The sequence below is a fragment of the Prorops nasuta genome, unplaced genomic scaffold (assembly GCF_024137725.1).
Source record: "Prorops nasuta isolate Cenicafe-Biocafe unplaced genomic scaffold, Cenicafe_Pnas_1.2 PNAS00006, whole genome shotgun sequence".
Taxonomy (NCBI): Eukaryota; Metazoa; Arthropoda; class Insecta; order Hymenoptera; family Bethylidae; genus Prorops; species Prorops nasuta.
In genome coordinates this window covers 881,387-894,978 of record NW_027116803.1, presented here as the reverse complement: position 1 = coordinate 894,978, position 13,592 = coordinate 881,387, and the positions used below count along the sequence as shown (strand labels likewise).

The 13,592-nt window shown below is 36.3% G+C and overlaps 1 protein-coding gene across 17 annotated transcripts in view; it reads right to left on the bottom strand.

The window, feature by feature from the left end:
• The window catches only part of lola (longitudinals lacking), a 110,927-nt gene that overhangs the window by 77,133 nt on the left and 20,202 nt on the right, over positions 1 to 13,592 (bottom strand). For 2 of the 17 annotated variants that reach the window (XM_066728278.1, XM_066728279.1), the window contains exons 7-8: positions 11,474 to 11,794; positions 9,099 to 10,537 (exon numbers count right to left, since the gene is read on the bottom strand). The exons of 11 other annotated variants lie outside the window; for them this stretch is intronic. In XM_066728278.1, coding sequence (XP_066584375.1) covers positions 9,432 to 10,537; positions 11,474 to 11,794 — 1,427 coding nt within the window. In that variant the 3' untranslated portion in view covers positions 9,099 to 9,431. Of the gene's footprint in view, positions 1 to 36; positions 662 to 1,149; positions 1,345 to 4,833; positions 5,525 to 6,423; positions 6,499 to 8,582; positions 8,655 to 9,098; positions 10,538 to 11,473; positions 11,795 to 13,592 lie in introns of those variants that run through there. 4 more of the 17 variants (XR_010822746.1, XM_066728288.1, XM_066728286.1 and 1 more) reach the window with 4 other exon arrangements.

Below are 13,592 nucleotides of genomic sequence, written 5' to 3'. Positions count from 1 at the left end.
ACAAAAAAATTTTCCAAAAAAAAAGTTCGTGATTGCATCGAATGATCAAGGCACAAAACCATTATTCAAACTTGGAACTTTCGTTCTTTCGTAGCTTTCTGCATGTAGACACGCTGATACAGTTTTATAACGCACGATGATACAGTAACAATTCTTAAGGATAAAAAAAGTTTCACTGCCATCATTAGGACAATGGACATTTTCTTTTAAATCTAAGGCAAATCTCACTCTTCCTTCCAAATTGATCTATTTTCTAAGATGATAAAAAGTCCTTAAAATATTAAACACAATTTCTCGATAAGATAAATTCAATTGCACAAACGTAGATATTTTACATAAAACGTATAATAGTTTATTAGATTAATTAGTGCTTAGTAAACATACAACCAAGAGTTTGACATATCCAGGACGTAGACGGACGAGTTTTCATGCTTCCTCAGAATGTGTTTCCTCACGTCAGTTTTAACTTTGCAGCAATAAACGCAATAAGGACATTTAAATCGTGGTTCGTGACCACACTCGTATTTCAAGTGCCTCGTCAAATTGCCTTTACAGCTAAAACTCCTCGTACAATTATAGGTAGGACAATGATAAGGACCGATTGTACATCTTCTGCTCTGACGTCGTTGCCCGAAGGCTTGGAGCACGCTCGAGGAACATCCTGAAAAAATTAAAAGGAATCAAATAAGTAAACCATTGCCAAATGCTTAAGATAGAATAAAGCTTCGGTATAAAAGTGCTATTTATTCGAGGTATTCATAAAAAACTAAACATTATTAGATATATGCCCTTAGAACTAAATAAATGCAATAATCTATCATTAGTGATTCATATTTATTTCAATCAAGGTTAATGAAGAATGAGAGAATTTATAAAAATATATTGGTCGGTAGTATTTTAACAACTCTAGAAAATATTTTTTTCCTTAAAGAAAATCATGGACTTGAATGAAAATAGCACAGAACCAAAACTGCTTTTTCCTTACGTAATGGTGCTATGTATACTAGTATTGTATTGCACCAATGTATGTATATATATATATATATATATATATATATATAAGAATAACATTGATTTTTCATACATTACTACATACAAATCCAGTCTTATTTATTTATAAGTATATGATAAACACGACTAGAAACATGCTTTGATCTGATGTGTCTCCTAACACCATGTTCCCATATTTGAATATCTTATTGCAGTAAGGGCATCCATATCTTGGTTTCCGTCCGCACTCTTGATAGTGTCTCACACAAACTCTTCTGATAGAAAAATCTTTTAAACACATAGGACACTCAAATCTCCCATTTGGTTTTCGGCTTGGTTTAACTAGAATTTGACCTAAAAACAAATGAGAGAAAAAACGCACAATGTTACTTGATGCACTCTTACATGATTTTATATTTTAAATAGGGTTTCCCTCATTTTTAAACCGCTTGAAACAAAGTGGGACACATCTTAATAAAATTGCTTTCTCCTTGGGTTCAGTGTTGAAGATCACCAGAAGATTATCAAGAATTATTTCATTGCAGACCTCTAATTAGTTCTGCACAATTTTATCACTTGTCTTAAGAACTGTTCAAATCATTATTTTAACATGTCATTCAACCTCGGACGTTTACAAGATATTTGTATTTGAAATTGCAAATGTTTCTGTATGTACAAAAATTGTCAAAGATATACAGTGATAAAATTGCTTGTAACATTTTCCAGCTGACCTTCGCGTGATACTTCGCTCAAGGTCGATTCAATTTTATTACGTTTTGTCCTTATTTGACCCAAAGTTCAGATGTTGGTGTAGTCCATACCTTGCAACTTTTTAGGAAACATGAATAAACATTTTAATACATTTTGATAATACTCAATAAGAGACTAATGTTAACACAGCTCGAATACCTTTTATAATACAAAAATCTTTATTCTCAATTTACGTGTTAACTCTACTGACATTCATGAAGAACGCAAGTCCTTCTCTCTCATTGCAACTAACTTCTGTTCCTTAAATCTAAATCCCGAAACTTCTGACGAAACAAAATCATGCGGGAAACAAACGTATAAACTTAAATTCTACTTAAATTAACGTATTCATGCAAATACATAAATTCCTACTGTCCCAAAACCTTTCTCCTTAAATTGCAGATAAATAAAAAGAAAAATAAAGCAAATTTATAAAAACTTTATTAAATATCTATATACTCAAACAATCCCATAAATATAATTAAAATTATAAAACGTTGAAATTCAAGCTTATTCGATAATTATCCTTACGAAATGTAAAACGTGACTTAATAATACTATAAGCTAGGGACTAAACTTGGTCTACAGTCTTAAGTCGTCGAAGAAAAAAATGAATCGCCTAACGTAAATCGCACACGTCCACGACATAAACTTCCATTTCAGGATGTATTCTTCTGATGTGCGACCTGACATTCGACGAGTGTTTCGTGCGATACTGGCAATAAGGGCAGTTAAATCTTGGCAATTGTCCACATTGGAACTTTAAATGATTGTAGCGATTGTTCTTTCGTGTAAAAATATTGCCGCACTTGGGACACGGATAACCGGACTGTCCTTCCAAGAAATTCCCATCATATTCACAGTGAGCATCCCCGGCAAAATGATGAAAGTCGTGCTGACCTGTGAACAAAAAGAGCCACGTTTGTTAGACCGATTGAAAAGCTTAGAGTTCTCTGGTTAAATAAAAAAAAAACTCGAAATATCAATGATAAAGGACATAAATGGTTTGATCTTAGACTTAAAGAGCTTACCGAGGAGAGTCTTGCATCCTGTGGTCTCTCTATCTCGCTCTAGCGATCATGCGAGATCGCGCCTAAAGTTCTGAAGTGAAGGTGGAAGAAAAGAGATCGGATTTCATGGTATGTGACGACATTAGAAATATTCTTTGCAAACTTTTGGTACAATATGAAGATATCGGCGCGATACAAGCGTAATACGTATAATACATACAATGGTTCGATCGAACACAGCTGTTTTAATCAAATAACGAACATGTGCGGATTAATGTCTAAAGCGTTTCCAACGTCTTGGATCGCAATGAGAAATTGCACAATGAATGAATTGGTTTAGCAAGAGTCACGAAAATCAAGAGAAACGAATAATCGTTGCTTCGGTCGTTCGACGAATGCGACAAAACTTTTGAAAGCTTTGATCACCACTAAACCTAACGACGATCTCTCAAAAACTTGTTCACAATCGAAGATGGCCACTCGGACCTTGGACGGTAGCTTCGGAGTCGCGAAGCGTCGTCCGGTACACAGGAGCACTGAAAGTTTATGAGAAGCGTTGAAGATCAGTCTTATGAATGTCCACGACGTAGATTGCTTCGCCAGGATGGATCCTGCGTACGTGTGCGCGCACATTTGAAGGATGCCTCGTCCTATAGGGGCAGTACGGACAATTGAACCTCGGCGATTGGCCACACTCGAATTTAAGATGGTATTGCAAATTGTGCTTCCTGCTGAAAACGCTGTGACAGTTACCGCATGGAAACCTCTTCTGCGCAAAGGTCGTTCTTCGACATTCAGCCTGCGTCACTCTCGGGACAGCCATATAGTCGTAGTTGTGCGGCCTTTGAATGACAAAGTTCAAATCTGAAAACAGTACAAGTCGAGATTTTTATTCGTTGAATCAGCTACGTTAAGCTGCATGCGTATCGTTGACATAAATTCTCATCACTGAGCTTAGTGAGTATCGAGACCCACTGATCATCGGGGAGGGTGGTCTTGCGAATATCGTACTGTGTGTCATTGGTTGCAAAAATAAAATTGTTATGAGAATGGTTAAGACTAGTTTGGCAAGTTTTCCTATAGGAAAAGTCACAGCGAAGGTCGAGGAACGAATGTGGGAGTCGTTGACAGTATTAACAGAGGCTACTTACGAGTGGTTTATGGGTATCCTATACATCCTTATCTATTGGAAGACTAGCAAACCCCAGTCCAGTAAGTCATGATTGGCTGGACTGCGCATGCACGATAAAGGAAGCGATTAGTGAGTAGTGACGTTAGGACCAACGTTTTTTTTTTTTTTTTTTTTTTTTTTCAGATTTAAGGTTTATTGGGGGAAAGTCGCGAGGCTGCAGCATCGCATCATTCTTTACGGTTAAACAGGTCGATCACGTAGACTTCCTGGTCCGGGTGTTTCCGCCGCACGTGGGCACGGACGTTCGACGTGTGCTTCGTCCTGTAGGAACAGTACGGACAGTTGAATCGCGGAGACTGGCCACAAGCGTACTTGAGGTGATGCTGAAGATTGTAACGCCAATTGAAGAAACTACCGCACTTCGGGCAAATGTAAATCAGCCTGAGTGGCTCCTGCGGATGAGGAACTTTTCTTATAGCTCCGTTCCAGCTTCTCCACTGCGAGTGACCTTCTGCAAAATTTAAAGGGCCTTCCTGTTAATCAACTCTCTTCTTTCAATCCTCGTGGCTCTATACAGTGTGTCTCGAATCGATCGGGCAAGCCAATGAGCTTTGAGAGACATGAATAGCTGCATATGAAAATGCATTTGAACTGGCGGATGATCTGAATTGCATTGCTAAAAATTAGTATGTTAATTAGAGGAAATGAAATCCTTTCATAATTAATTGACCTTATCGTCGTTGTAATTTACCTTTAACGAAACATACGATTTTAATTAGAATACAATTTAACATCAAGAGTCAAGAATTGTAGACTACAACTTAACCTGTGTCCTTGGTTTTGGGAGAAAGTAAAATTATCTTGCTCGATTTCTCGCTGAATTACATTGATTTTTAAAAGAAGGCACAAGAGTACAAAGATCTTAGGAAGGTAAAGAGAATATAAAATCTGTTAACGTTGTACCAACAATAAGTATATATTTACATCTTCGGTAATCATTCTGAATACTTTTTTCGAGATTTGCATATACAGTACTATATACGAAGAATCGAATGTTATTATCGGATCGCAGTTCATAATGAGTTAGACATTATTCACTATTTTACCATAGATTATACGAAAGAATTTTTCATAAAATTCACACTGATATACTGTTAATGTTTCTCGTTTCTGATACAATGGAAAGCATCCAGCTGCTTCAAGATTTGTGGAAATCTGAAAGTGAAAAGTGTGTTATTTACTCGTGAGAGATGCTTCTCGAGCTCTTTGCCACACCTTTGTGATAGTTTTTAGCTCGTGTATCATAAACAGGATATTGAAATTGTCGTTTGGCAGTTGTATAGCTACTGTCGAAATTTCGAAATGTCCACTATATAGACTTCTTCCCCGGAATGACACTTCCGTACGTGTCGTCGTGTATTGGATATGTGGCTAGCACAATAAGTGCAGTAGGGACACTTGAATCTAGGCTGCTGACCACATTCGAATTTTTGGTGGTAGCTCAAGCCTCCTTTGCGACTGAAGACGCTGGAGCACTCGGTGCAAGGAAACTTCTTAAGTGGTTGCATCAGTGTCATATGTGATTGCGCAGTCATCAAATAATTTCCATAATCGGAGATCGAAGGGATCGTAAAGTTCGAGTCTGAAACACAAAAGATTCACGTGATACTGATCAATGTTCGGTTCGCGAGCTAGCGAAGGGATTTGCAGGGATGATGAAGAAAGCAACTTGGGTTTCTTCTTCGTATACCTTAAATCGCTGACCAGTTTTATTCCTAATTTGCACATCTTCTCATGGAATGTCAAACTGTCTTCTCTGTAGAGTCGATTTTCTTAATCCAACCGACTTTACCAGATAGACCGGTAAATGATTTTAATTTAATAACTAAATCGATTTGTTTTACACAGACAATATTATTTAATATATCCATTACAAAGTCCCTTGGCAGTCAAATTACTTCCGTTACCGGTTAATCGTACGCTAAGAAGAAAGTTTGAGCAGACTCTAGTTTCGCATTACTATTGTAATTTAAAAAGACTATATAATTAGCTAGAAAAAATATCAGCATAATTAATCGAAGGATTTTAGAGAGAAAGCGACAGTAGTTCCAAAGCTTAAAGGGTTAACTATCTCGAATACACATTATTGATATCATCAGAGAGGAATGTTCTAATTTCAGAGACGTCGGAATTCTCGCAAGTACATCCTTAGTTCGGTCCAATCGACTCGTTCGAACGCGATGAATTTCCAGATTAACGATAGAGTGAGAATTTCGAAGGAGAGGAAAATTGGCAAAAAAATCCTTCAAACGTATTCATCGCGATTAGTCCAATTCAACTTTTGAGTCAAGTTAATGACAATGGTCGCGTATCCGTAGTGCTTTCGCCGGATGTGAGATCGGATATTGGAGGTTTTTTTCGAGGTGTAAACGCAGTAGGCGCATCCGAATCTCGGCGATTTGCCACAGTCGTGTTTAAGATGGGAGTGGAGATTATTCTTCCGGGTGAAGTTGCTTTTACACTTGGGGCAAGGAAACCTGCCTCTGCCACGTCGTCTGCTCGACGTCGAGAAGCCATCGGCGTAAGAAGACTTGTAGCTGGCCGTTTCGTTGAGACCTGCAAAGAAAACAAGGACACTCTGTCAGCCAAAGCTTGGCCAAAAAACATTCGTCAAATTCGAAGCTTAATTTAAAGAACTTGTAGGTGCAACATGAAAGTGTGCGGTGAGTCTTCTATACAGTTATTAACCAATACTTATGCTCTTCTCTCTCTCTCTCGATTCGTCTGGGTAGATCTACAAGAAGAGAATGGAAACATCGATCGTTTGGACACGAGCAAAATCAAACGGGGCCTTTGTGGATTATTCTCGTGGAAAGAAAAAAGAAACCAAAAGAAGAAAATTTGGTAGAAAATGGAACGGAGTGGGGGCGAATTAATAAACGCGAGATGAATTTCTTCATTGACGATTTAATATTATTGTACAATGCATTTTTTATATTGTATTTTTCGGTAGAACTGCCAAAAAGAGGAAGTATATATATTACATATATATACACAAGGGATACATTGTTGGTTTAACGTTTAATGTGGACTTATATTCAAAAATGGCTTTTGGATAATTTTTTATACAGGTCGATGATTTGAAGTTTTTCGTCTTTGTGCACTCGACGCACGTGGACGTACATGTTGGACGAGAATTTGGCCTTTTTCGTACAGTAAGGACATTGGTAACGTGGGTCTCTGCCACACTGATGCTGACAATGGGTCTTCATGTCCGCCAATCGAGTATAACCGCGGTTGCACCTGGGACAATGAAACTTTTCAGCCGATGGTATTAAAGTGGAGCTTTCGGGCCAGTGGTTAAAATTGCTCGACTGATTGAGGTGTTCAGCATAGCGATATGACTCGTCCTTGAACATATTATCCAAGTCTCCAGCACGCCGAAAATCCTCCGCAGGATATCTTGCGATTATATCGCGACGAATGTCCGGATTAGCGTACGATGTATGTGGCCCATACAGTAGCTCTATAAAAAAGGATCAAAGATATTTCCTGATCAGTCTTAAGGAACATTGCCCTCGTTACATCTACGAAAATTCACAGAAATTATCTTTACCGATAAACACTACTCTTCAATGGTATATATCTTAACTCTTAGTCATACTGGTCTCTCCTTACAACTGAAAATACATTCATGCTAAAGAGGGTTGGTTCGTTGATGACACTGAAATTCTTAACAGTAACTGTGTAGAATTTTATTTTACAATTTTTTGAATATAAAAAAAATATTATAAAGCTTAACAATTTTTATTTATACTGTAATGTGCACGTTTTTTTTTTACAATTTATAACAAGAGCTATCTTACCAGGCTTCGTTCGTATAAATTGTTTCATACACTGGTTTCATTTGTATAAAGTAAAACTACAAAAGTAACGATAAAAAAAATCTAAAATTGATTATTTACACGATAAGTTAAGTGTAAAGTGTGTAGATAGCCCTTTGGTTAATATTTTCTAAGGTAAATAATAAATATGATATAATAATTCGAACTAACCGTAAGATTTACATTAATGTCGAAATTAGCAGTTATCAGTGGTAAATCTTGACATTAACTCCTTCCCGTGTCATTTAATTCGATGATAATCAAATGGCTCCGTAACAGCAATTATACGAGCCCTTTTCATGGAGTAATTACAGGAACCAACACTCAATTAAGATCGTAATAATCAAAAAATTATTCTGCGAGCTTGGCTCGTTATATTTACGTTCGACACAACTATCTCTTCGCGAGCTTCGTTTGTGTTGTTTATGTTTTCCTCGCCTAAATGTTCTCGAGTCTGACTCGTGATACTCATGCTTGGGCCGAAATCTTCGTCGCGAGTCAGACTCGTCAAAGTACGGGAAGGGGTTAAAGATAACAATTCTGTTTTATTGGTGAAACTGCAATTGGATCGATGTATGTGTTTCCTTAGACTGCTGCTGTGCAAAAATGTTTTACCACACTCGGTGCACTTTTGCGTTCGACCACAGTCGTGTCGAACGTGGAAGATCAAGTGAGATTGTTTTGAATAACAAGCACCACACTGGACGCAGGAATGTGGCTTGATCTTTTGCATTTTATGATAAGGCGATATGGGATTCCAATAACAAAAGCTCTCCTGGTGAAGCCTCAAACGGCCAGAGTACATGAAACTCTTACCGCAATATCTGCAGCTATAGTTTCTTTTGGAATCCTCCTCCTTTGATACACTTTCCGAAATTAAAGCTACTCCTGAAACATTAATGGAATATAATTCAATTAGAAAAGTGTGCAAACGATAATCATCGAAATAATTGTATAATTCTAATATCGATACATTGAATTCGTTTTATTGTCAACATATTTTCCATGAGAAAGATTTATATAATTTTTAAAACGTTTAAAAATAATGTATGTACAGTACACAAAATGTAACCATAAGTTTCGACTACTGCTTTATTATCATAGAACAGGTTTATACAAATTAATATAGGTACAAAATACATTTTTGTTTTTAAACTAAATCGTGGCTGCATAGAGCTCTTTTTTTATTTATATTTTATTCAGTGAATAATTTTTTGAGCTATACATAAATCATTGCTACTTACCTCTTTATAAAACCTATGATCTTAATGTGCGATTGGACAGGATCTTGTATCAAATGGGAAAATATACGTAACAGGAATAATTATTAAATATCGTTTAAGAAGAAACTTTAATGAATCTCACAATAATTTACAATTATACTGTGATGAAGCTTCACATTATTACTATCATGATAGAAAACATAGTAACAAATGTGACTAACAAAAACAAGCTTTTATCAACTGAAATAAATCAGTATCGAAGAACGATATATAAATGTAAAGAAATATTATTTATATGAGAATGTTTAGATAATTTAGGTAAAAAAAAGTACCTTCAATTTTCCATCAATCTAAGTATGACATTCGAGAGTATTTATTTCGTAATTATGTAAAAATACTTCAATCGTGCAAAAAGAATGTTTTTGCAACTTGATAAACTTATTTATTTTTTTGTTTTCTTATCCAAAACGGGCACCAATTTGTCATTTTTGCTATGTTTGCATTTCTTTTTGTGTCTGCAGTAACTAGCCCTGTAAGAATATCCATTTCCGCAACCTTCGCATGTAAATTCTTTATGACAGTCGTTAGTTTTATGACTTTTCAAAGTAGTTGCTCTTTTGAAAGATTTACCACATAAGGAACACCGAAAAACAGGTTGGTCTTCAACAGATCGTTCTTGCTTGCAGTTTTGCCATTTTGAAAACCCAGATGAGTTAGAAGTTCTGACATTTAATTTATTTTTATTATTAATTCCAGATGTACTAGGCTGATTATTAATTTCAGATGTACTAGGCATAATATTGTCCTCGGAAACCTCAACAATGGTATTTGATTCGTCAGACTCCTCAGTATTTTCGACTTTATCTAATATTTCCACACTGGCAGGACCATTTGTTCTGGTGGTCCTACTTGATACTTTCCCAAATCTTTTATGAAGAAGAACATCATCATTATCGTCATCAGAGTCGGAATCATCGTGTTGACGGGGATCAAAAGCAGGGTCACCATGGGAATCAGCATCGGTACTTATGTCTGTTGTATCATCATCTATTTCTGCTATATTTCTGCGTGAAGATTTAGTGCTAGTGCTCGGTTTGTTGGTAGGGGTGGGTGGACTTTTCACAAATCTCTTCGATCTAGTCTTCATCGGCTTAGGGAGCCCGCACCGTACAAGTGCATCACTCACCGCTTTAGAAACTACAATCTTATCGAATTTAGGTGTTGAATTTACTATATTTAACTGATTAGAATCTTGCGATGATAATACAAGAGAAGACTGACTATCATCTTGCTTACGAAAGCCACAAGAAACTTTAGTAATCAATGATTTCTTTCTTATTTGCTTCCCCTTCATTTCATTTTGTTCACTTTTCCCTTTCCTCTTAGCAGGGATTACCTTATTAGGCGCCACCCAATCGGCTGTTTCATCTCGAAAATAATCCTCAGAAACATCGTTTAATTCGAGAACCGGAGAAATCTTGCACCTCTTCTTCTTCAGCAATGTAATATTTTTTGAGTGGAATACCAAAATATCCGCTTTATCTTTATCTGAAATAGAAATAAGTTCCATATGAATCTGACGATGAAATATTTGCAGGATAAATTATTATACGTTTGCAGTTTTTATAAATTATACGCGAAACAGTTTCCTCATTCATGCTCGAAATAAAAAACCCAAGAATACATATCATTTCTCTCTTATATCAGATAGCTTCCTCAAAAATTTTGTTTTGTAAACATTTTTAGAAAATCGGATAAGCTGTGATTCGATTAAAATCATTGGGGCTTGCTTTCACCTACCATATTTAATTTAAAATGCATAGCTCGCGTAAGATGAGATATAAAACGTTTAAACAGAGTTTAAGTCAAACGATATATTTCATGTAACACGAATTATACACTTTTAAACAGGGTTGATAAAAAAGTGACCCTAAGAACGCATCGCTTGCATACAAAATTATTCCAATTAAAAAAAAAAAAAAAAAAAAAAAATTCTTGTTAAAAAAATGTATTTATTTTCTGAAGAAAAAATCACTCAAATGAAAATAATTATCGCAATACGTTTCGTATAATGTCATTGTGTTTAATTTGCATATATACAAAAAATACAAATTGTGCAAGAATATGCATAGATAAGCTTCAAAATATTAATATTGCTTCAGCAATCTACCTTAAATATAATTACGAGCAACTCTCTTAAAGGCACTCTCGATTCAGGCAATTGGACGGTCGACTTTATTAAAAAAAAAACTGTAATTCCTCTTTCAGCAATATTCTAGTCAAATCATGAACATTGAACTTCTCAAATTTATCGCTCGTTACAAAATATCCTCTTTCCAACCAAATTTAAAAAATTATCAATCAATATATACCAAATAAGAAAAAGTTCATTCTACCCTTTGCCGCGTGAAAATTTATTTGTAATCAAATTCATCGTAGCAATAAATTAAGTATTTTGATCAACAATCAGAAAGAGGTCCTCGCCTTGGTGTTTTCTCCGAATATGCGTATAAATGTTGGGAGGATGCTTGCTCTTAAGGCCACAATAGGGACACTGAAACTTTGGTTCTCTCCCGCAAACAGCTCGCAAATGAGTGTGAAGCGTTCGTTTGTTCTTGTAGCCCTGCAAACACTGAGGGCAAACGTGCTTTCTGCTCTCCTTTTCGTTCATGGTAAGACGCTTCTCAATTGGAAAACTCGGGTCCTTAAAACATCCGATGGTTAAATGTCGCTTTAAATGACCTTTTTGCGAATAAGGGCAATGGCAGAATTGACACCGAAATTCACCAGTATCGCCAGACAACACTGCAACAGAAAAACATTGCAAAATCATTCCAAAGCTCTCTCGTGTCACAGTTCTACCAAATGTACCCCAAAACCTAACAACGCTGATTACCAGAACAGTACAATATTTTTACAACGTCCTAAACCGTGGCAAAGGATATAAAAAATTTCGAGCAATAGCATTGTTCATAGTAATAAAAATAACATTATTATTACACTTAAAAATTGCGAATATTGAACAATATTTGTGGATTTTGATCCACTTACAAAATATTCGCGAGTGTTTAAAACAACAAAAGAATTTCGTAATCTACGAAAAATATTCATGGGAGAACTTTTTATTTATAATATCAATCGCATAAATATGTTTTCCTGGATGAACCCGTTTTACATGCTTGTGCATATGATTACGACCCCTGTAACGAACAGGACAATAAGGACACAGGAACCTGCAAGAGTCACTACACGCGTGTTTCACGTGGTACTGCAATGCCTGTTTATTTGTGAAAGTGTTTCTACACATTTCACAGATAAATCGTGGAAGTCCTTTCCCTTGAAATTGGTGCGACGAATCCCACTTCAATTTCATCCGAATATTCTCGTCGCGAGTCGAGCATTGGCCATTGGAAAGCGGATCAGCCTTTGGTAGATGTTCTGCAAATTGAAATGGAAAATGATATATAGCTATAACTATGTTGGAGGATGATTAAAGTAATCCGAGACAACTCGACAGACTTCAATGAAGATTACAAGATTTAACTTAAGGCGCGCGTTTACACTTGCAACAAAGTGTCGCTCCAAATCTCGTCGTGAACAACACCTACACGTGTGTGTGTGCTGCTGCTTTAACGTAGTACAAGTCACATTGAAACAGCACCGTGTAGGTGTGGTTCGCGACGAGGTTTGCAGCGGCACTTTGTTGCAAGTGTAGACGCACCTTTGCGTCTGCATCTACTTCAGGCCAACAGTAAGAAAGCTTCCTCAAGGACGAACATTACTAGTTTTGCACATACAGAATTTTCTTCCTTCTCTCCTGAAAGAGACAAAGTCTTTGCGACTGATCCCTCAATTTAATCTCTGACGCATCTTGATCAACGTGATATTACTACTGATAACAAATAATTAGTATGTTTTGCTAATGATAAATTTAATTAGAGAATTTAAGCAGCAAATTTGACTCTCCAAGAATTGTTGATATTTCTAATTTAAGATTTTTGTAGCGACTGCAACTACGCACGTGTTTTCCTCGTCGTAGGACAAAGCAATGCAACAATGAGCGATGTTACGATATATGACGTTGTTTGGTTGTATTCGTAATAATTGATAAATGTGTTTAGCAAATAAAAAACTAAGGCTTGGTGCACGGAAAATCGATTAACACCTTACGTTACTTTTATGCACTTTTGCGTGTCAGGCAACGTAAATTGTCATGTAAGAGTGCTGAGTGATATTACGTGCGTCACGCTTAATCGTCATCGTTGCGTCTACGTAGAGAATGTCACCAAATAATCAACAACTGAATAATCCTGTGTCCATTTTTTCTACGTAGGGTAGACGGTGTATAACAATTTTTTATTTGCCAAAAAGATCCATCAATTATAACGAACACAACGAAACGATGCAATATCGTCAAACATAAGAATTGAAATACATGCAGCTGCATAACTGTGCAACGAGGAACATACGTGTGCATGGGGCAGTACTGAACATTACTGAGACTCGAGACAAAATTCTACAAAAGGAAACTTACTGTCGACAAAAAAATTTGCTCGTGTCCTTGAACTTAACAAAAACAGGAAAAAGGCAATAGGGTTTAAGG